This window comes from Hevea brasiliensis, chromosome 17, assembly GCF_030052815.1.
Source record: "Hevea brasiliensis isolate MT/VB/25A 57/8 chromosome 17, ASM3005281v1, whole genome shotgun sequence".
NCBI classification, from domain to species: Eukaryota; Viridiplantae; Streptophyta; class Magnoliopsida; order Malpighiales; family Euphorbiaceae; genus Hevea; species Hevea brasiliensis.
In genome coordinates, this window is record NC_079509.1 from 16,554,601 (window position 1) to 16,579,366 (window position 24,766).

General features: G+C 34.7%; 1 protein-coding gene across 1 annotated transcript in view; it reads left to right on the forward strand.

Moving 5' to 3' along the window:
• LOC110646643 (ABC transporter C family member 2) overlaps positions 1 to 22,553 on the forward strand; it is a 33,016-nt gene extending 10,463 nt beyond the window's left edge. Inside the window, exons 10-28 of the mRNA XM_021800151.2 lie at positions 484 to 549; positions 1,004 to 1,078; positions 1,564 to 1,671; positions 2,454 to 2,588; positions 4,767 to 4,873; positions 4,957 to 5,050; positions 5,698 to 5,865; positions 6,430 to 6,570; positions 13,236 to 13,436; positions 13,747 to 13,845; positions 13,959 to 14,111; positions 15,698 to 16,086; positions 17,199 to 17,379; positions 17,580 to 17,903; positions 19,096 to 19,852; positions 19,935 to 20,056; positions 20,943 to 21,188; positions 21,359 to 21,785; positions 22,202 to 22,553. Of these exons, the coding sequence (XP_021655843.2) occupies positions 484 to 549; positions 1,004 to 1,078; positions 1,564 to 1,671; positions 2,454 to 2,588; positions 4,767 to 4,873; positions 4,957 to 5,050; positions 5,698 to 5,865; positions 6,430 to 6,570; positions 13,236 to 13,436; positions 13,747 to 13,845; positions 13,959 to 14,111; positions 15,698 to 16,086; positions 17,199 to 17,379; positions 17,580 to 17,903; positions 19,096 to 19,852; positions 19,935 to 20,056; positions 20,943 to 21,188; positions 21,359 to 21,785; positions 22,202 to 22,296 (3,888 nt within the window). The 3' untranslated portion in view covers positions 22,297 to 22,553. The remainder of the gene's footprint in view (positions 1 to 483; positions 550 to 1,003; positions 1,079 to 1,563; positions 1,672 to 2,453; positions 2,589 to 4,766; positions 4,874 to 4,956; positions 5,051 to 5,697; positions 5,866 to 6,429; positions 6,571 to 13,235; positions 13,437 to 13,746; positions 13,846 to 13,958; positions 14,112 to 15,697; positions 16,087 to 17,198; positions 17,380 to 17,579; positions 17,904 to 19,095; positions 19,853 to 19,934; positions 20,057 to 20,942; positions 21,189 to 21,358; positions 21,786 to 22,201) is intronic.
• The last annotated feature ends 2,213 nt before the right edge of the window (positions 22,554 to 24,766 follow it).

A 24,766-nucleotide genomic window follows, 5' to 3' on the forward strand; every position in this document is an offset into this window, starting at 1 on the left:
TGGATAAAATTGGTTGAAGGTGGCATGCAATTATCTTTTATTTTAGTACATGACATTGATTAAAAATATTTATCAATAATGCTTATATGATCCTTTAATGTTCTTTTGATGCGAAGAACAAATAATAGCAAATGCAAATTTGCTGTTCTAATCTTGTATATTTCTATCTCCATGTCATACTTTGTCACATCATGTGCCAGTTCATTTATAATTGGTAAGATTTATGGTATTTCATAGTATCACTTTGCTTGTTCTTATAGATTAAGGATTGGATATTTTATGGTGGAGATCTGATACCTGATTCATTTTTAAATTGTGAAGATTTTTTTCTTTTTAGGTTGAGGGGGTGTGAGCATGGATTAGATGTTTACATTTGGCTGATATAAACTGTGTGGTTCTTTGACTAAATGTTTTCCTGGACTTTTTTTTAATTGAAGTTTTCTGAGACTATTTCACTTACTTTTTTTGGTGGACTACATGCAGTCTATGCAAGAAGGTGATCCATCGTGGATTGGATACATCTATGCTTTCTCAATTTTTGCTGGGGTGGTATGATATATATCCTCTATCCATCTAAGTGTTAAGCTTGCCTTCTGATTTAGCTTCTTATGTGATGTCTTTTTGACAACATTAAATGCTGCATTTTGTTGTGCCTTGTGTATTGATTATTTGAGTTCCATGCCTTCCTGAGGAAAATGGTTAGAGGGGTGACCATGTAACTATTATTTGTCTATCAGAAGCAAAATGATGAAATAGTATAATAAATGCCTTATTTTAAAAATGTTCTGCGTGGTGATTCTGGCTCTTGTGCATTGGGCATTTGCAGTTAACCGATGCCCCATTGTTGTTTATTTTGTTCTATGTTTTTCGTAGAAACTAGTTTTGTTAGTTTAGGCTGTTCCTTCTACTTGCAGGTCCTTCTTCAAGTGCACTGTGCACTTAATTTCATAATTGAATAATATATAAGCACTTGGGATTTCTTACTTGCTGTAATATTTGTCAGGTATTGGGTGTGTTATTTGAAGCTCAGTATTTTCAGAATGTCATGCGTATTGGTTACCGGCTGAGATCAACTTTGGTAACATCGCCTTGTGGGCCTTTTTTTTTTTGTATTCAGTTTCTATTGTGATTTTGTGAATCAGCTTTACTAAAATAAATTTGCCATTGAAGAATTACCTACTAGAAAATTGAATTAATTTTACTACACAGCAGTATAAAAACAAATGCCCATGAGTGTCACTATGTAAACATAAAAGATAAAACACAGAAATTGGGGGATAAGATATTATGTGGCCTCAGGAATCATTCTTATTCTTATTGAAACCTAAAATCAGCATTCTTTTTTTTTTTTAAAAAAAATATTTCTATAATGCTGAACTCAAGGGGTAATTGGCTTTGGGTTAAATAGCAAAATTTTTTATGCATTATTATTTTGTTGGGAGGAAGAGGCAACCTCAGTGGGTTTGTTGTTGGTTTAAGGGAGGAAATTGGAAGTTATCTGAATGGTTTAGTGGTAAATTCAAATGTTGAACTTAAATGTTCTGCATCTCTCATGCTTTTCAGATTGCTGCTGTATTTCGGAAATCTCTAAGGCTAACTCATGAGAGTCGGCGAAAGTTTGCATCTGGAAAAATAACGAACTTGATGACCACTGATGCTGAAGCACTTCAGGCATGTTCTTTCATTTCAATCTTTTATACAAATTGTTGTGTTCTTGATTGCTTATCTCACTGAATGTGTTTTCTACTCTGTAAAATAGGTGAAGTGTGTAGGCTAGATTTATATACTGATTGCTCTAAAAAGATTCAAAACAGTGTGCAATGTGCCATTTGTGTTTTATGAGCTCATGTGTGCAAACACTCGGTTGGCATGTATCCATGAAGAAAAATGCCATCACCAATTATAACTCCTGCAAAGCATGGTGCTCGGAAGTAATTCTGGAGAGTCCTTTCTTTCAGAATTTTGTATGAATTGATTGTTTATAGCCCCACATAACCACCACACATTCATAATGTATTTCCTAGTTCGTACACCATTTTGGTATTGTAACCATATTAGAATTATTGTAATTATTCTAGGTCAATATACCTTTAATAGAAATAATAGCTTGGGCTTGCACCTTCTGTATGATCATGATTTTCTGTTTACTAGAATTGAGAAATGAATAGAAACACCAATATAATTGCCTTTCCTGCTATTTTCTAAAAACTATCAAGATGTTACTTTAATGAAGATGCATTATATGAGCTTCCTTTCTGTGTTGCTCTTTTGCAAATATAATGGGAGATCCAAGGACTGAGCCTTGCATAAATATGTAACTAGATCATGTTATGCCACCTTAACTTCCAAGTATTGTTTCTGACTAGATGTGGTTTTCATTTTTATGAAAATTTCATATTCTGTTTAGTTAACTTGGTTATTATTAATGACTGATTGCTGATTTCTATCAACAGCAAGTATGCCAATCCCTTCACACTCTGTGGTCAGCTCCGTTTCGTATTATCATTGCAATGGTTTTGCTTTTTCAGCAGTTGGGCGTTGCATCACTTCTTGGTGCAGTAATACTAGTACTCCTCTTTCCCATACAGGTACATGAAAGTTCCTTCTCTTTTTGATCATTTGATCTATAGTAATTTTTGCTAGATGTTGTTTTCTCATTTTTTTTCGCTTGGTCAACTTTCATTTTCATTCTCAAATATGTGATTTTTTTAGAATCTACTTTTTTTTTTTTAAATAATTTTTCTCTGTTTAATAAAAGGAATGTTCTACCTTTCAGCTTTCACAGATTTCATTTTCCCGAGTACTTTACAGTTTGATGAATTTTCAGTTTTTCCTTTTTCATTCATCTCCTTCCAGAAATTTTTGCTTCTATTAAACTGAGTAGTGGAATCAAGTGGGGGTTATTTTGATCTGTTTCTCGTATGTTATTTTTATTATTTTCCCTAGGTTCAACTTATGTATAGTTGCATCTGATTTGTGAATCTGTTAATCTAATTGCTTATGAGAAAAGGGTCATCAAATTTTTTGAAGAACTAGAGTCTAAGAAAAAAAATGATGAAATATGATTTGAAGTAATACTAATACATCAAAAGAAAAAGTGAAGATTTGTGATGAGCAGAAACCTGCTTTGAATTTTCTATAACTTTGTTTGAACTTTTGTGAGAAGGGTGAGGAAGTATGAATATGATGAATGAATAAAGGCATATTTGAATCTTTGTAAATGCTCCAAAAAGAAGATTTCAGTATTCTATAACATTACCTGGTGCACATTATATTAGTGCAAACTGGGCTTTACATGCTATTCAGTATAGACAGTGGATAGAAATCCAGGTTTTTCATATCATCCCTTTCTAGCTTTCTCTACATTATTTTGGCATCGTGTGAAGGCTCAATGAAGTGATTTTCAAGAGTAGTATTAACAAATTGAAATCTGGTTTTGCTTTTGAGGAACGTACATCATCAGAAGAGCAAAGAAGGTTTTGAATAAAATTTTTAATCGATATATTGTATAATTGTACTTTTTGTTCATGTTGAGGTAGTCAAAATAGTTAGTTGTAGTCCCTATAGAAGGATATCACATGATAAGAAAAATTGAAAATGCAAGAAGCTTGAAAGAACTTATCCAAGAAGTTAATTAGCATTGAGAGTTGCAAAGAAGTTTGTAACCTTCAGATTAAAGCACTAATGACGTCATGTTTTAAAAAGCTCAATAATGAAGTTTTTCTATCATTCGACCAAAATTTCACCAGCTTGCAATAATGTGCTTTTGGAGGACTTTTTAGTTTTTCCTGTTTCCTTATGTGTGTTCATATGCGTTCATGCGTACAAAGAGTTTGAATTGATCAAAAGTTTCATGGTTCCCATATTACACTGTTGAGGTGCAAAAACTATTGGAATGTCCTCCAAATGAACTTTAACTCTAAGCGACTGACACATTGAATATTAAAAAAAAAAAATTGAAATTAAAAACGATTTGTTATTTTTTCATAAAATATTTAAATGAGTACTTTGCTGTGACATGCTCATGTTTATATGTAAAACTTATAAGGGATTCATCCTTTGAAAGGATTTATAAGTAAGCCTATAGTTAATAGCTGCAAGGATCTGATTATACAACTGCAAACTAAATATTATGAGGGATTGTATTTCATTGCATTATGGTTATTTTGAAAATGGAAAAGGACTGTATAATCCAACTGGTGTAATTAAAATAGCAGGATCAAAGGTTTATGTTTATATGGGTGTTCTCCAAAGGATGCACTTTTAGCCTTACCATTTAATGTAAATCACATTTTTGGTTCAGTATGGTGAAAATTTTTTACGGTCTTTTCTTCTCTCTCTCTGTATGTGTGTGTGTGTATTTGTTTTGTGCATTATCAAAATGTCTTAGCATATGTATCTGGACTCTTGAAAAAAAAAAATAAAGTAAAAGATTACACAGGCTTCCAAAATTTAAAGAATGCTCTAAATGACTTTTGTCATTTTTCCTGTAACTAACCAAATAGCATTTTGAACATTTAAAGTCCGATTTAAGGTAGTGCAAATAGCTTATATCAAGCTCATCCAATCAGGTTGCTTTTTGCATGTGGAACTAGAACTCCAGATAGAGGGTAGGTTTTCGGATGTAATTAGAACTAGCCTATGTCAAACTCATCCAATAAGGTTTCATATGCTGCAAGTTATTAATTTGTTGATGTACTTGTACATTGTTTATTCCTTTAATTAGATTGTCCCTAATTCTTGCTCTCTCACGCATGTTGGAACAGACATTTGTTATAAGCAGAATGCAGAAATTGTCAAAGGAGGGCTTGCAGCGCACTGACAAGAGGATTGGCCTTATGAATGAAATTTTGGCTGCAATGGACGCTGTGAAGTATGATACATTTTTTAAAGTAATTTCTTTTATTTTCTTAAAGGGTATCTACTGATTTTTTTTACCATGTTGAAATGGCATAGGTGTTATGCATGGGAGAACAGTTTCCAGGCTAAAGTTCAAACTGTTCGTGATGATGAATTGTCATGGTTCCGAAAAGCATCACTACTGGGAGCGGTATGGCCTGGAACATATTTGATGGAGATTCCCTTTTTTTTCACCTATAGTTTAGAAAGTCTAAAATATTGATGATATCTTGCAGTTTTTTGAGTTTTAACTGCTATTTTGGTAATCTTGTTTAGTAATCTTGAGTTAAAGCTCAAATAAACTCAAGTGAGCTTGAGTTCATAAATTATTATTTAGATAAAATATAATATATATTTAAAAATTATGTATAAAAATAAATAGTCAAATAAGCTTGCCAGCCAGTCAAGCTAAACATTGTAATACTTGAACTTGGTTTGTCTTGCTACTCAAGTTTGAGCTCAACTCAACTAAAAACCAATTTGAATTTGAATATTTTGCAAGCCAAGTCTGAGTCGTGCACGAGTAACTCGACTTATTTGCAGCTCTACTTCTGTTGCAGCCTATAATTCAGGCTGAAACTCGCATGTCTAGAAACTGAAGGCTCAGGCTTAGGAAAACTTAATTGATTAATGATTTTTTTGAGGATAATTTGTTTATACCTGAAACAAATACATTGCTTGAATCTGAATGTTGGCCAATTGATGTTATACACGGATGTTTAGTGCGAGGACTATTAAGTTCTATGGTTTTTGTTTCTTGAGATGATGCATATTCTTTGCTTATTGCTTGCTTTGCAGTGTAATGGTTTTATACTAAACAGCATCCCTGTGGTGGTCACTGTGATTTCATTTGGTATGTTCACTTTGCTTGGGGGAGATCTGACACCTGCAAGGGCATTTACATCACTTTCCCTGTTTGCCGTGCTTCGCTTTCCCCTCTTTATGCTTCCTAATATTATTACCCAGGTTTGTTTACTTGCCTCTTTATTCTATATCTTGCATCTTGCTTACTGCTGAGATACTGCATGCAATATTATTGTGGAAAGAAAATGCAAAAACAATTGGGATTATTTTCCTGTTCTAATTGGTTTCCCTGCTGCAGCTTGTCTGCTAATTTTAATAGAATATTTAGTTTAGATTGTTTTGATTAATTTAATCACTAAATTTGACTATCAATTTTGATTTTGAAATGGAACATGGAACAGTCAAAATAACTTGATTCAGAGCTGATATATTTGAAGGTGAACTTGAAATGAATAAAATAAAAATGTCTATTAGAAATATTTTTTCAAGTACACTGCACATGAAATTTACCATTTTTAATAATGTTAGCGTCTCATGAATTTAAAAAACAATACTTTTTGTTGTAGAATAGGATCCTCGTCTGTTGTTTTCTTTCTTCCAGTATTATTTCTTATTTTCTTTTTTATAATAAATTTTCATTTCTCTGCGTGATTGATATACGTTATATGCTTGCATGTCTCCAAGTTGCTTGTGTTGTTAGGTTATACTGATGTTGTAATTGGACAGGTAGTGAATGCAAATGTATCCCTAAAGCGTTTGGAGGAACTACTTCTGGCTGAAGAGAGGATCCTTCTACCAAACCCTCCTCTTGAGACAGGACAACCCGCCATCTCAATAAAAAATGGATACTTCTCTTGGGATTCAAAGGTTCCATTCATCAACTTTGTTACTTTAGGTCACATGTGCATTTGTGTTTCAACTGTTTGTGATTATTCATGCAATTACTTTCTAGTACATCAATTATTACTTTTTAGTACATCAATTATGTCTGAGACTCTGAGGTGAACTTTAATATAAATGATAGTTTATTTGTTCAAATATCTATGCAAATTTTTAAACCATATCTTTTACCCTTTGCTCAATGCTGATTGATGAAACTTTATTAGATGAATGCTTCAAGATGAATGAACTGAAGCAACCACAATAGCATAGAAAAATTTTGACTTGCGTGCTGTTGTGCCCATATTCTGTAACATGTATAAAAATGAACATATTCCTTCTCAGTAATAGATAATATACTCATTCAGACATAAAAATGCACACATCCCTGGACCTGAGACATGTAATCTTTTGAGTAGCAAGGGAAATTCAACGTAAATGAAGTGTCTTGTTGTTACAACTGCATTTGAGTTATTGAATGAAGAGAATATTTTCTGTGTATTTTCTTGAATGAGATACAAGGTATTTATATATAAAGAATCTTATAATTAAGTATTCTAATTGGGAAGAGATCCCAATAATTATGCTAACTAATTAATAAAGAATATTATGTACATAATTATAGGATTGACTTTCTATAACACTCCCCCTCAAGTTGGAGCATAGATATTAATCATGCCCAACTTGTTACAAATATAGTCAACCTAAGCCCTATTCAAAGCTTTTGTGAAGATATTTCCTAATTGCTCCCCGGGTTTGACATGCCTTGTTGAGATGATCTTCTGTTGAATCTTTTCTCGAAGGAAATGACAATCAATTTCAATATGCTTAGTACGCTCATGAAACACTGGATTTGAGGCGATATGAAGAGCGGCTTGATTGTCACACCATAGTTTGGTAGGAGATGAGGTCTCAAGACCCATTTCTTCCAATAACTGACGTGTCCACATAACTTCACACACAGCTTGGGCCATAGCTTGATATTCTGATTCAACACTCGAACGGGAAACTACAGTCTGTTTCTTACTTCTCCAAGATAGTAAGTTTCCTCCAACAAAGATACAATAACCTGTAATGGATCTTCTATCAATCTTTGAACCTGCCCAATCTGCATTTGAAAAGCGCTCAATATTTAAGTGCCCATGATTGTTATATAAGAGACCACGACCTGGAGCACCCTTCAAGTAACATAAAATTTGCTCCAAAGCTTTCCAATGGGTAACAGTAGGAGAGGACATACATTGACTTACATTACTAACTGAATATGCAATATCTGGACGAGTTACTGTAAGATAATTAAGTTTGCCAACCAATTTTCTATACATCTCAGGGTTTTCAAATAGTTCACTATCTCCTGCTGTGAGCTGAAGATTGGGAGTCATTGGTGCACTACATGGTTTGACACCTAATTTACCTGTTTCCACCAATAAATCAAGGACATACTTCCTCTGAGATAAGAAGATGCCTTTCTTACTCCTTGAAACTTCAATGCCTAAAAAATATTTCAATAAACTCAAATCTTTTGTTTGAAACTGAGTCTGAAGGAATGACTTGAGTGAAGAAATGCCTGCATAGTCGTTTCCAGTAATGACAATATCATCAACATATACTATAAGTAGGATTAGTCCAGCTTTAGAATGTCTAAAAAACACCAAATGATCAGACTTATTCTTTTGCATACCAAACTGCTGAACTACCTCACTGAACCTGCCAAACCAAGCTCGAGGACTCTGTTTCAGGCCATAAAGGGGTTTTCGAAGTCTACAAACTTTGCCTAACTCCCCCCGAGCAACAAATCCTGGTTGTTGCTCCATATAAACTTTCTTCTGGAGATCACCATGAAGGAAAGCATTGTTGATATCCAACTGATGTAAAGGCCAATCATATCTAGCTGCCAAGGAAACAAATAAGCGAACAGAAGCTAGTTTAGCAACAAGTGAAAAAGTTTCAGAGTAGTCAGTCCCATAAGTCTGAGCATATCCTTTAACTACAAGGTGAACCTTGAGACGAGCAACAGTACGATCGAGGTTCATTTTCACTGTAAAAGTCCATTTACATCCAATAGCTTTCTTATCTGGAGGCAGATGCATCAATTCCCAAGTACCATTAGTATTTAAAGCCACCTTTTCCTCTTCCATTGCGGCACGCCAGCCAGAATGGGACAATGCCTTAGCAATAGTTTTAGGAATGGAAATAGTGTCTAGAGAACTAATAAAACAACGAGATGAAGGAGACAATTGATCATAACATATAAAGGAAGAGTTAGGATAAGTACATTGACGCTTACCTTTGCGAAGAGCAATGGGAAGATCTAAGTTAGACTGAGAAGCAGTAGATGAAACTGGATCTTCTGACGAAGAAGCTGGTGGAGGATCTGAGTCAAGAGTCTCCAATCTCCTGGAATAAACATGAACAACAGGTGGGCGATGAGGTCGAGCAGGTGCTGGTGCAGGAGGATTCTAAGGACTTGGCTGAGGACTTGACACTGGATGGACAAAATAGACTAAGAGATCATGTTCCTCCTCTTGACTCTCATAACTAGGAGAGGGAGGAAAGAATGGAGTAGATTCAAAAAAGGTAACATCAGCAGACACTATAACGATTAAGGGTTGGAGAAAAACATTTGTACCCTTTTTGAAGTCGAGAATAGCCAAGGAAGACACACTTAAGAGATTTGGGATCCAGTTTAGTAACCTGTGGACAAACATCTCTCACAAAACACGTACTACCAAAGATACGAGGTTCAACAGGAAACAAAGATTTAGAAGGAAACAAAATGTTATAAGAAATGTCACCGTTAAGCACAGATGATGGTATATGATTAATTAGGAAACAAGCTATAGAAACTGCATCATCCCAAAATTGTTTAGGGACCTTCATTTGAAAAAGGAGTGCCCGTGCTACCTCAAGAAGATGTCTATTTTTTCTTTCAGCAACCCCATTATGGGATGGAGTATCAACACAAGATGTTTGATGAAGATGTCCTTTTGTGACATATAGGCCTAAAATTTGTCAGAAATATATTCCTTAGCATTATCACTTCTCAATATACGCATAGAAGTTTTAAATTGAATTTGAATCTCAGCACAAAAGGTACAAAAAATAGAAAACAATTCTGAACGTTCTTCATTAAAAACAACCAAGTAACACGGGAATAATCATCAACAAATGTAACAAAATACTTGAAACTAGTTTTAGAAGTAATAGAACAAGGACCCCAAATATCAGAATGAACCAACTCAAAAGGGGACGAAGCCTGTTTATTAACTCTAGGTGTAGAAGGTGAACGATGGTGCTTAGCAAACTGACATGACTCACACTCTAAGATGGACAAAGACTAAAATTGAGGACATAATTTCTTCAAGGTAGCCTAGGAGGGATGGCCCAAACGGCAATGAATTTCGAGCGGAGTTAAGGTGCTGGAGCAAGTAAGAGATTGCGGTACATATTTATTCAGGATGTAGAGACTACCGGACTCATATCCTCTATCAATAATCTGCTTCGTCCTAAGATCCTGAAATAAACAATAATCAGGAAAAAAGGAAACCGAACTGTAGAAAGAGATGATTCTCATTGATTTCAATTAATCTGTACATGGGTATATATATACAATTGATTCCTATAATTGTGTTCTACTAATTAGGAAGAAATCCTAAATAATCCTAAATAAGAAATCCTAAATAGGAATACAGAATATACAGAGAAATAATATAGTGATTGACTTTCCATAACACTCCCCCTCAAGTTGGAGCATAGATGTTAATCATGCCCAACTTGTTACAAATGTAGTCAATCCTAGCTCCATTTAGAGCTTTTGTGAAAATATCTCCTAACTGCTCTCCAGTTTTGATGTGTCCTGTTGAGATAATCTGTTGTTGAATCTTTTCACGAATAAAATGACAATCAATCTCAATATGTTTGGTCCGCTCATGAAACACCGGATTAGAAGCAATACGAAGAGCAGCTTGATTATCACACCACAATTTCGCAGGCAGGGAGGTCTTAAAACCTGTCTCATCTAGTAATTGAAGTATCCACATTACCTCACATACTGATTGTGCCATGGCTCTGTATTCGGATTCAGCACTAGATCGAGAAACTACACTCTGCTTCTTGCTTCTCCAAGACACTAAATTTCCTCCAATAAAAACGCAATATCCAAAGAGTTGACCTTCTCACAACCTTAGATCCAGCCAGTCGGCATCCAAAAACATTCAATATTCAAATGCCCATGATTACCATATAGCAAACCTCTTCTGAGCGCCTTCAGATAACATAAGATTTGTTCCAAGGCTTCCCAATGAGCAACAGTTGGGGAAGACATAAACTGACTTACCACACTAACGGCATAAGCAATGTCAGGACGAGTGACTGTAAGGTAGTTCAATTTTCCTACCAATCTCCTGTATCTCTCTGGATCTTCAAATAACTCACTATCCCCTGCTAACAGTTGTAAAGTTGGAGTCATTGGTGCGCTACAAGGCTTAGCACCTAATTTTCCTGTCTCTGTCAATGGATCGAGGACATATTTTCTTTGAGACAAGAAAATACCCTTCTTACTTCTCATAACTTCGATAACACGAACAATGTAAGGCACGAGTAAGTTTACTAACTGAAAGCAAATTAAATGAAAATTTAGGTAGACATAAAACAGATGATAAAGAAATAGATGATGTTGGGTTTGCAATATCAGAACCCATGACACAAGAAGTAAAACCATCAGCTAAAGTAACTGTAGAGGAGGTAGGATGAGATTGAAAAGATGATAGAATACTAGAATTACCTGTCATATGATCTGTAGCACCAGAATCAATGACCCATTTGGATGAGAAAGATACAAGGCATGTAGTGGATTTACCTGACTCAGCGATAGCAGTGACATGGGAATAAGAGGCTTTTAAAGATGCCTGATATTGGGAAAATTGTGCATATTCCTCTGCAGATATTAAGACATTTTTCTCAGATGAGGGTGCAACTGTAGACTCATCTATTGCCATGTTTGCCATCTAAGACTGCTGATTCTTCCTCTGAAGCTTTAGACAATTGTATTTTGTATGACCAGGCTTATGACAATAATAACAAATAACTCCTTTTGAGTCCAGATTAGAATTGGTTTCCCAATTACGCTGATTACTTCTATTGCTTGAATTTCCTCCTTTATTTCTCTGTTGTCCATTCATATTTTGACTAACAAGAGCACCACTAGTAGTTTGTGGAAGTTGGGTACTTTCTGTACGAAGGACACGTGTGAATGTTTCATGTAGAGAGGAAATTTCAGAACTAGATAGGATTTGAGATTTAGCAGTCTCATATTCTGAAGGAAGACCTGCAAGAAAACTGATAACAGCCATCTGCTCTCGTTGAGCCGTTGGACTTTCATATCAGGGTTAAAAGGCAACAAGACATTAAGTTCTTCACATACTCTCTTAAATTCTATAAAATAAGCGGTGAGAGACTTATCATGTTTCTCAGCACGATAGAATGCTTTGCACACATCATAAATACGAGAAATATTTCCTTTACCAGAATACAGGAAATCTAAATAATCCATCAATTCCTTAACAAATTCACAGTAATTAATTAAACTAATTACCTCATTATGAATCGAATTTCAAAGTTGCAAAAACAACCCCGCATCTTCCCTAAGCCAAGCTTGCTTTGTATCATCAGTGGGTGGATCTTGAGTCAGATGATCATCCTTGTCAATACTTCGTAAATAGACCCTGACGGTCTTACTCCACTCTAGGTAATTTGAATAATTAAGTTTGTGTTATGTGATTTTAGTCATCATTGGAATCACATCAGAAATAATAGCCTTATTGTCCGCCATTAGATGAAATTAACAAAATTCTAACACAGATTAATAACCAACTCTGTCCCAATCTTCAAACAAACTTAATAAAACTTAGAAACAAAAGAATTCCGTGAAAACAGAACCTGAAATTACTCAACAGTGAACTGCCCGAAGGAGAGAAATATTTGAGATCCATAAGAAATGCCCCAAACTGAACAATGAACCGTGGAACTAGAATCACAAAGTTGAGGCGACCCTGGGATAAGAGGCGTGATTGTCGGACGTCACCGGAGGAGGGCACACGCGCGTCCAAGCGCCGGCGCGTGGAATAGGGATTAGAACTCAAGAATGGCGCATGAAGGCTACGCGCTTCAAGTCCGGTTACCGGACTTCCAAGGGTGGCCGATCGGCACCTAGGCCTTCTCTTGAGATGGGTGGTGAGACATTGTGATAACTCTATTGAGTTCTCCTAGAAGACAGCACTTGTCGGAGGAGAAGAACCAGAGAAAAAAAATATATATATTTCAAAAAAAAAAAAAAATTTGGGCTAGGGAACCTAGGCTTTGATACCATGAAGAGAATATTTTCTGTGTATTTTCTTGAATGAGATACAAGGTATTTATATATAAAGAATCTTATAATTAAGTATTCTAATTGGGAAGAGATCCCAATAATTATGCTAACTAATTAATAAAGAATATTATGTACATAATTATAGGATTGACTTTCTATAACATTGAAGCAATTGAAGAATAGTAGTACTGAATCATTACTCTGTAGTCATTACTACGTTAGCAATGCTACACAAGCTGGCAACAATATTTCTAATTATGGACAATTTAATTTTTTTTTACTTCAGGCAGAGAGGCCCACGTTATCAAACGTCAACGTGGATATACCTATTGGTAGCCTAGTGGCAATTGTTGGTAGTACTGGAGAGGGAAAGACCTCATTAATTTCAGCAATGCTTGGGGAGCTTCCTGCGATATCAGATGCAAGTGCTGTTATTAGGGGAACAGTTGCTTATGTTCCACAAGTTTCATGGATTTTTAATGCTACTGTAAGTTATGGTTTTCTTATGCTTTGTAATATATAAGTTATTTTGTTAAGTAATTTATCCCAAAAAAAAAAAAGGAAAAGAGTGGATGGTTGTATTTATGTTTGTGTGTGAGTTCAATTCACTCCTATGTTAATGTTCGTGGCTTTTGGGATAATTGTAAATTTCATATTGCTGATTGCAATGATGTGAAAGCCTTTAAGTTACTCTCTATTGGATTTAAATAAGTTCCGTAATTGAAATTACTAGTAGTTGACTTGTGACTAAATTGCTTGGTACAACTTTAAGTGACTGCTGGAGTCTATTATTGCAGGTACGAGACAACATACTTTTTGGATCTCCCTTTGATTCAGCAAGATATGAGAAGGCAATAGATGTGACGTCATTGCAGCATGACCTTGACTTATTGCCTGTAAGTTGTTCGAGAAAGTTATCTTATGTAGCAGTACTTGTGGATATGCAAATATCAAATCTTTTAAGAAGTTCATTCCAGAATTTCTTCTCTCTCATGTTCTTGATTGCTAGGGTGGTGATCTCACTGAGATTGGCGAAAGAGGGGTGAATATTAGTGGTGGGCAAAAACAAAGAGTTTCCATGGCTAGGGCTGTGTATTCCAATTCAGATGTATACATTTTTGATGATCCCTTAAGTGCTCTCGATGCTCATGTAGCTCGACAGGTAAGATAGTCTGCATTATTACTCGAAACACAATTGTTATTTTATTATTGTAGCATCTATAGTTTCTGTTTGTGGTTGTGACAATTAAGATTCTTGGTTGGGTCTTTAAGATCACAGATAGGATCAAATAATAGGACAGACTTGACTGCTCTACTTGATATGAAACAAAAAACGTTGTCCACACAGTTGTCATGTATAGTTTTTTGCAAACTTAGTAGAGGGCTATTAATGGACAAGGCAGTTCCCAACCATCTCCAGCCAAAGTAAGGTAGCATTTTGAGACATTCCACTCTTTCAAAATTATGCAAGAATGGCTGCTTACAGCCTCCTCTTTGTTTCTTACCCAAGATTCTTACCATTGCAATTTGGTTTGGTTTGGTACTTTTTATATTGCTATTGGACAAGAAATATACATTTTTTCTTGTAATGACTTTAATTTGTAAATTCCTGTACTTTGAAGAGCTTGTATGCAATGAGTGTTATTTTGCTTTGATAGTGCCTCAGGGCATTGCTTCTCTTATGTCTTGAAACGAGTTCTTCTTAAAACTTCCTTTTAACATATGTTGTTTATTTTCATATTTTCTTCTCTTTGCTATCCATTGCACTCAGGGTCTCAAAAAAAGTCATGTTGTCTTGTATTGGCCAGAGTGCTAAGGAAAAATGGCTGGCTCATATAGGGATTGGGTGTTATCTGTTTGGTTTATTTGGGAACACTGGGGTTTTGCCTATAATGGTTTTGATTGCACAAAGCATTTGACACACACCATTATGTGAGAGAAATAAGCATATCAAACAGGAAAAAAAAAATGGAGGAAAAGAAGAGGAGGGTTGAGGCGGAGAGATAGTGTCTCTTTCTTTCCATCGTCTTTTCCTTTTTTTTTTAATTTTTTTATTTTGACACTATTTCTAAAAGCCTTAGCTCTTGTATGGGCTTTCATAAACAATGCAAGTGCTTCTTGTAAAGCCTATTTAGGCTAAGTTTGACCTTTTATAGTTTTAAATAAAAACACGAACAAACTCATATATATATATGTATATATATATATATACATATATATATATGAGTTTGTAGGTGTTTTTATTTAGAGAGAGAGAGAGAGAGTTCTACAAAATTGTTTTACAATTACTTTTTTCTTTCTTTAGAATTCCTTTTTTTTCCCCTCCATTTTGCACTGTAGACTGTAGTCTACTTTTAAACGTTGTTATTTCCATTTAAAAAAAGTTACCCCTTTTCATCAATTGCAGCTAGAAAATTATAGTATATTGTTGATGTTTTCTTAATATGTATATGCTTGGTTAGGTACATGCTAAACTATGAATATGATTTTTTTTTTTTTTTAAATTATGGTTACACAGGTTGATAAGATTGTAATACTGTGACAGTCAATCTTGACTGACACCATTAATGAAGCCAAGGTCCCCCGGCTCAAATGATTAACAAATGTTAACCTTCCATAAATTATAAAAGAACTTTAATATGTGGTACTTATTTTAGCTGTGATTGACTGTGTTCATGATGAAGCCATTACAATTTTATTTTTATTTTTATTTTTATTTTCTGGACTAATGTTCACTATTATCTGTAGGTTTTTGATAAATGTATCAAGGGAGAATTGAGTGCGAAAACGAGAGTTCTTGTCACAAACCAGCTCCATTTTCTTTCTCAAGTTGATAGAATTATGCTGGTCCATGAGGGTATGGTGAAAGAGGAGGGAACCTTTGAGGAGCTCTCCAACAATGGCATGCTGTTCCAAAAGCTGATGGAAAATGCAGGAAAAATGGAAGAGTATGTGGAAGAAAAGGAAAATGGTGAAACTTTTGATCTTAAAACCTCTTCAAAACCTGTTGCTAATGGGGCAATGAATGACTTGCGTAAGAATGCAACGGAGACCAAAAAACGAAAGGAAGGCAAGTCTATTCTTATCAAGCAGGAAGAACGGGAAACAGGTGTTGTCAGTTGGAATGTTTTGATGAGGTAATAAAATGTTTACTGTAGTGCTTCAGTTATCTATCGGTAAAATGCAATGTATCTCTTTTACATAAAATATGCTTTGAGGAAACAAACCCGACATCCCCAGCAATAAATAAAGTGGAACCTTCATGCTAATTTGAGACCAGATTGTCTCTTACCTCATTTATGAATTGAGTATCTCAATTTAGATTACGAGTTTCATTGTTTCAGCCATTATAAACTCCCCTTGTCCTATATTTGAAATTAGAATTTCATTGCCTTTTAAGTGTTGGTGATTGTTACAGGATGAAAAGTTCTTGTGCGAACCTTTTGTTTGGAACTAGAATTTGATGGTAATGGGCATTGATGATGGTCCCTGCTGTGTTCTGTCTTGCCAAATGAATGCTGAAATTGATTTTCTTAGCTGCTTATTGTTTCTTCCTTTGATAACCCATACATTTTATCCTTTTTAATTTCTTGTTGGTCATCTACTTTGTCAGGAAAGATTGGAAAGCTTATTGTGTGGCAATAATCATATATTTATATTCGCTCAACATTGTGTACATGTTGAATCACTGATTAAGAGAGGGATCTTAGAGATTAATTGATGTGTTGGAGAGGAATGTTTTAATTACCTATTGATGTGAATACTCTGGTGATTTCATTACAGTATTTATAACAGTATAATGACGAATAATGGAATTCATTGAGGAGCACCACAAAGACATTGCAAACCAAATGCAGATAAGAATGTGTAAAAGATAATCATGTTGGCTTAGCAGCCACAGACAATTCAGAAATTTCGTTGTAGAAGGAAAGAGTACGAAGTTAAGAATGATAGTAATAAACACTAAACATAACATATAATGCAGAAATTTGTGCAAGTGAGAAAGGGAAAATTAAAAGAGAAAGAGGGAGAGGAGGGGAGGAGGGGGGGGGGGGGGGGGGGGGTGGTGGTGTGTGATGGGGGGCATCCAGAGGCTGCTTGCTGATAGGAGTTTCTGTTTTGAGAACATCAATTTTAGTGATCCTTATTTGACATGTGATGTAATTATCTGTTAGTTTCAATTTATACAGTTTTTATCTTTGTTTTTTCTCCTTAAATTGTAGATATTATGATAATAATCTCTTTCCAGGTACAAGAATGCATTAGGAGGTGCCTGGGTGGTATTGATACTCTTTATGTGCTATGTCCTTACAGAAGTTTTGCGAGTTTCCAGTAGTACTTGGTTAAGTAATTGGACAGATCAAGGCACTACAAAGATCCATGGGCCCCTTTACTACAATCTTATATACTCCCTTCTATCATTTGGTCAGGTATGAATCAACTGGATGAAAACTGAATGCAAGTTCTACTGCAGATAGATCTATTTACTCATTGTTTATCCGTCATTCTGTCCAGTCTAATTTAGCCGCTAAGGGGCCTTCATTGCCTACTAAGTGAAAGAATCTTTACCATCCAAAATAAATAATTTTTGTTTTAATAACTGATTCCTCTTTCCTTACTCAATTTGCAGGTTATGGTGACATTATTAAATTCATATTGGTTGATCATTTCAAGTCTTTATGCTGCCAGAAGGTTGCATGATGCTATGCTTAATTCCATATTGAGAGCTCCAATGGTCTTCTTTCACACCAATCCACTTGGACGTATTATCAATAGGTTTGCAAAGGATCTTGGTGACATTGATAGGAATGTTGCCCCATTTGTGAATATGTTTCTGGGTCAAGTGTCACAGCTCCTTTCTACATTTATCCTCATTGGAATTGTGAGCACTATGTCATTGTGGGCCATAATGCCGCTTTTAGTTCTGTTTTATGGAGCCTATCTATATTATCAGGTATGTGAAACTTCTTATCGTTTGTTATACATGTTTTCATCCGACATGTAAATATGGTGCTGTTATTTTTTTCAGTTATCTCCCTTTCCCCTCAATTATCTACTATTTTTATTTATATGATAAGTGGCTACTCATGGTAGATTGGGAAATTGAATGTTGTGGGTTTTATCCAATGTAGTTCTTGCTAAGCATTTAAATTATTGAGATTATTTTGGCCTTATAGATGTTAAAGCGGACTGTAATTGAATAGACACTCAAGTAATTTAACGTAATTATGCACTATAATGTCTTGATCTTTAGTAAATTCCAAGATCTTGTTCAACTGTAGGTAAATTGTTGTTGGATGGAATTTGATGGGTGTGCAATATCATTTTTAACATGAGATTTATATGTGTGTGGCAAAGCCTTACCGCAACAATTTGGTTTGGCCGGCTTTAAAGGCCACTGTATTTTATGGCTTTTATGCTATGTTCTTCCCTTCTGGTTCTATTAGGCTTCCTTTTTGGCTTGTAAGGCTTCAATATGAATAAATACCACTTAGGCTGCATCTTAGTCTGAATTTCTTCATGTCGTCCTTAGTTATTAATTGACCTGAGTGCTCATAAATGCTATTGCTTGTAATTGTCTCTACCTGCATAGCATTTTGGTTAAAATCAAGCTATAACTGTAACTTTCTAGATTTGTGGCAATGATTGTATTCTCTTAGAGAACATTTTTGATGCTGTTAGGAATGGCAAAACCCGATCAGCCCCAAAAGCCCCACCCTGCCAATGGTAATGGCACAGAGATGGGATTAAGCTGTCCCAATCCCACATTGATAACTTAATAATATATGAAATATAATATAAATGTGTGTACTATTTTATGATAATATATAAAAAAGTACATATTTTTAATTGTTATAGAATTAAAAAAAATTAAAAATGTGGAATCCGCCCCAGCCCTAATAATTTTTTGCCCCTCTCTATACCTACAGGCACAAAACCTGGACTCACCCTGCCCCATTGCCACCCCTAGATGTACCCTGAAATAGCTTTTATAGTATCATTCTTTATTACTGCAACTGTATATAGGATAAAGCAACAAATATTTTTAGGTTGCAGAGCCATTTTGGCAGATAAATGCTTTCTATTTGTAATCACTCGTTTATTTTTGAGAGTCAGTTTCATTTAAAAACTACTTTGTTTCATAGAGCACAGCCCGCGAAGTAAAGCGCTTGGATTCTATAAGTAGATCACCTGTTTATGCACAATTTGGAGAAGCTCTAAACGGTCTGTCAACTATTCGTGCATACAAAGCTTATGATCGGATGGCCGACATCAATGGTAGATCTATGGACAACAGTATCAGATTCACCCTTGTCAACATGAGTGCAAATCGTTGGCTTGCTATCCGTCTGGAAACATTGGGAGGCATTATGATTTGGCTTACAGCAACCTTTGCTGTGATGCAGAATGGAAGGGCAGAGAACCAACAGGCATTTGCATCTACAATGGGTCTACTTCTCAGCTATGCCTTAAATATTACAGGTTTACTGACCGGTGTACTCAGACTTGCAAGTTTGGCTGAGAATAGTTTAAATGCTGTAGAGCGGATTGGCACATATATAGATTTGCCATCAGAGGCCCCTCCAATTATTGAGGGCAACCGCCCCCCTCCAGGTTGGCCTTCATCAGGATCAATCAAGTTTGAGGGTGTTGTCCTGCGTTACAGACCTGAACTTCCACCTGTCTTACATGGACTGTCCTTTATGGTTTCTCCAAGTGACAAAGTTGGGATAGTTGGAAGGACTGGAGCAGGCAAATCTAGCATGCTCAATGCTTTATTTCGAATTGTGGAACTAGAAAGAGGAAGAATCTTGATTGACGGTTGTGATATTGCAAAGTTTGGTTTGATGGATCTACGCAAAGTACTTGGTATTATACCACAATCACCGGTTCTTTTTTCAGGTACACTCTCTCTATAATCTTAGTTTCAATCATGATCATAAGACTATGATTAGTTAACTTTCATTTTTTTTATTTTGTCTAGGAACTGTGAGGTTTAATCTTGATCCTTTTAATGAACACAATGATGCTGATCTTTGGGAGGCTTTGGAGAGAGCACACCTGAAGGATGTTATTAGAAGGAATTCTTTAGGTTTGAATGCTGAGGTACATGCTCAAAATTTCTTTTGTTAGATTTCTATTATTTTGAGTTAGTAAGGCAAACAATTCTGCTTTATGAAATTTCTGTGCAAGGATTTATTTTAACATCATCAAACTTATCCAATGCAGGAGGGGGTTCCGTGTTATAAAGCTTGTCATATAGACCTCTTGAACCATATTACTATGAATTATTCTGGATTAAAAATATTTACTCTTAAATAGTTTTCTGTTGCCATCACAGCTCTTCTGTCTAACTTGAACAGTTGAGAAACTTTTTCCTAAAAAGAGAAAGAAAGAAAAAAAAGGGAAAGAAAAAAAAAAAAACCTCTTTTTGGGGATTGGGGGTGGGGGGAGGATTTGCATGCATATCTGCTTCAGAACTCAGCAAAACTTGGCCAAAGTTGAGCCAAAAGATCTTGATAGATTCATGAGGAGTGACACCACATTTATTGTTGTGCTATCATTAACCTTACAGATTCTTTTCTCTATTCTATGGCAATTATCTGTTGTGGTCATAGATTTAGGTGGCTTGTATGGGAGCCACATCCCACTGACTTCCATGGTGTGGTAAAACTTGATCCTACACTGCACTGAGTTTCACATTTACAGCTGGGGATTGACTGATACCATTGTTATGAAATGAATGGTGGTTTTGATTTTTTAAGGAGATGTGCCTCTACCTAACTTCTAAAGTTAAACAATGGAGTTTTGATTTTGAAGAACAGTTAGAACAAGGAACACGTCATAATTGGTGTCTTGTTGTGATGTGTTCTTGGCATTTTAGTAGTGAACTGATCTATAGTAACTCTGTTTTGAATTGTTATTACTGCCACTTCCACTACTACTATTATACTACTACTTTGAACTATAATCTTGCTCACAATTTGTCAAGGTTTCGGAAGCTGGGGAGAATTTCAGTGTTGGACAGAGACAACTTTTGAGTCTTGCTCGAGCATTGTTGCGGAGATCAAAGATACTTGTTCTTGATGAAGCTACTGCTGCTGTTGATGTGAGAACAGACGCTCTTATTCAGAAAACCATACGAGAAGAATTCAAATCATGTACAATGCTAATCATTGCTCATCGACTTAATACGATCATTGACTGTGACCGGATCCTTCTGCTTGATTCTGGCCAGGTATGCCTCCAATTTGAAGCTTTATTCTGGCTAGGCGTGCATGAATATCTGTAGGGTCCGCAGATACTGCCCCAGCATGCACTGGCAGATTTCTTATCTGATGGAAAATTTTCATCTTCTATCTCTATGGTGTTTGTTTATTCACTGAATGTGTCATGAATCTTCTTCAGGTACTGGAATATGATACACCAGAGGAACTGTTATCAAATGAAGATAGTGCTTTCTCTAAGATGGTTCAAAGTACAGGGGCTGCAAATGCTCAGTACTTGCGCAGTTTAGTACTAGGAGGGGAAGGAGAGAGTAGGTTTAGAACACAAGAGAACAAACAGTTAGATGGGCAGAGGAAATGGCTGGCCTCTTCTCGTTGGGCTGCTGCTGCACAGTTTGCCATTGCTGTTAGCCTTACTTCATCACATAATGACCTTCAGCGGTTGGAAGTTGCGGATGAGGACAGTATCCTGAAGAAAACAAAGGATGCAGTGGTAACTTTGCAAGGAGTGTTGGAAGGGAAGCATGACAAAGTAATTGATGAATCATTAAATCAATACCAAATTTCCAGAGAGGGCTGGTGGTCAGCTCTTTACAAGATGGTTGAAGGTACAAAATGATTGCCCCTTGTAATACATGAGCCCCATATAACCTTCAATGATTGCAGACATTCATATTTGTTTGTATTTTATGAATTTATCTTTTTTATCAATTGATGCATACTTCTCTTTAATATGTATTTTTCTACTGTAAATCTGCAAATCAATATCCTGATCACTCAGGTTAAAAAATGGATATCACATCACTTGTACCATTCAGTTGCTAGTGTAACTACAATATAATCTGTTTACTGATAGTGGGCGTGATGAACGTTTTTGGATATCATTCTTTGAAGCAGCAGCAGACGCTGCACTGGCATTTGTGTTCCATCTCGTAGTGGGGAGCAACTTAGCATTTGTCTCATATTTTAGTTCTTCCTTCATTTATGCATGGTCTCTTTTTATTCATTTTTTTTTCCTTTGCAGGTCTTGCCATGATGAGCAGACTAGGTCGAAACAGACTTCACCAATCAGAAGGCTTTGAAGATAGATCAATTGACTGGGACCATGTTGAAATGTAGGAAGCAGTATTTCATAAGATTTCAATAACAGGGTTTATAACTTTGCTTCAAATTGTATCCACATGAGGAAGTAACTTACCAGGCACCTGATATTTTTGTACGTAAGTCTCTGGAATTCTGTCCACATGCTTCAGATTGTCATTTCAGGACAATCCTTTTTGTCCATTTTTACATTTGACTCAGAATCAGGGTTGGTACCCTTAAGTGGGTTCCAGGTATATTCAGAATACCTTTATAATCAGTTCCAAGTTTTTTAATCTGTTAGTGTCTCAAAATTTATGCTCTGGCCTCTGTCCATGGGTTATGATGCTGTTTTTTTCACCTTTGTTCAAGACAGACCTCAAGCAATGTGCATGCTTAGTGTCTTAATCTCGTTTACTAGAATTAGATGCACAAATGAAAATTTTATAAAAATCTGCCTTGATTTACACTGCAGGAAAAATCTGATATTTTAAGCACTTGTTGCTTGCCGCTTAATGGTATTTTGGAAGGCAATATCCAAAACTACAGGAATTTGGTGCAACTTTTGTCTGCTTATTTTATCACTCTGAAGAATCCCTATAAATAATATTCACATTGACAGAATAAGCATATAATGATATATTTTTTCAAAAAAAGTTTAGTAAAATAATAAATTTTACAATTAGGTTATTTGTTTTGAAAATAATAAAATTATATTTTTTTTTTAATTTCTATTTTTTAGATGCAATAATCTCTAATCCCTGAATATTTTATATTACACTTTATTAAACATTTTATTAGGGTAAAACATGGGAAAATTTAAAAGGGAACATCCAAATATTAGTATTATTTGATTGAATAGTTCTCTTTTTTTTTTTTCTTACATTTTTTTTAAACTTTCACAGTAGAGTTTTCAATTGAATTCACAAGATTTAATAATAGGTACATTTCTATTACAGTTTCTTTCAAAATGTTCATGAGTTAGCAGGTGAAATTCTAATGAATTCCAGTGCAAATTTGCATATGTAAAAAAATAATAAAAAAAAATCCATGATCTAGGATGCATTTGGGATTGTAGTCAGATAGTCAAAAAGTTAATTTAAAATTATTTTATGTAAAAAAATATATATATATCTTTTAGATACAATTAAAAATTTTGAAAATTTTATTATAATATTTTGAAATTTTTATAATTAAGATATATTAAATTTAAAGGGTTCTTAATAAATATTGACATAATGTTTTTTTAAATTGTAATATTAAATTGATTTTTTTTGTTTGAATATATATTAAATTTATTCTTGGTAAATAACAATAGTGATGAATTATTCTACTAAACAAACTCTTAATTTAGCGATAGTGACAAGTAACAATTATAGTTACATATTAATATGAATTTTATTTGAGTTTAAATTAAATTTGAAATTTCATTATTTTAAAAATAACTCAGATATTATTTAATTAAAGTCTTGTTATCAAACTTAATTACTAGCCGTTTAGTGGTCAAATTTACAAACCCAGTTGGGCATCACCAGTGCCATTGCCAAGTGGCCAATCGTTCCCCAAACCACTCTATTTCTTTTACGTAATATTACAAGTTGCCCATCAAAAAACTCTATTGCATAAATGTTAAAATCTAAAATCAATTTTATATAAGTTAAGATAAATTATAAAATAAAATTTTGCCAGTTTTCAAATTGTAAAAATTTTAAATTTTAAGAACGACCTTGTAAATTTGTGGTTAAATTCTTTCTTTCTTTTTTTTTCAAATTTAAGATTTTACAATAGTTATTTTTATTGAGATTATAAATCTCACGTCTGGAAATTATAAAAATAAAAGGATAAATATGAGTAATTAGACTGTAATATTGACTAAATCATTTTAATAGGTAAAGTAATCTAATCATTTATATAAACTCATATCAAAATAAATTAATACGTAATTTGACTAGCACTTTCTCTGAATTTAACATGATATCAGAAATTAAATTGTGTTGTTCGTTTTAGAGATTTTAATTAAATTTATATTAAATTAAAAATATAAATTAATTATAAAGTGTCAACAATCGAGGAGAAGTGTTAGAATTATAACATTAGACCTTTGAAAAAAAAATTATTATATTTCTTTGAACTGTTTTTGAAAAGATTATCTTGTCACACTACACAATCTTTAGTTGCACTGCCTTAGACCAGCTTCAAATTCTTTAGTAGCTGAGGTAATTGCTTTGCGAGCAGCACTCCAATTTGTTATCTCTAGAAGATACAATCAGGTGATTTTTGAAGTTGATTCTTTATCTCTTGTTAATATGCTAATTTCACCATCTGCTACAATTTCATGGGAAATTGAGGCTGTTATTCATGATGTTAAGGTTTTCTGGACATCCTATCCTAATTGGTCTGTAAGACATGTTCCTAGATGTGTCAATGAATGTGCTAACTTGATTGCTAAAGTTGTGAGACAAGATTTATTGTACCAAGGTTGGATTCTTAATCCTACTGATGAGTTAGC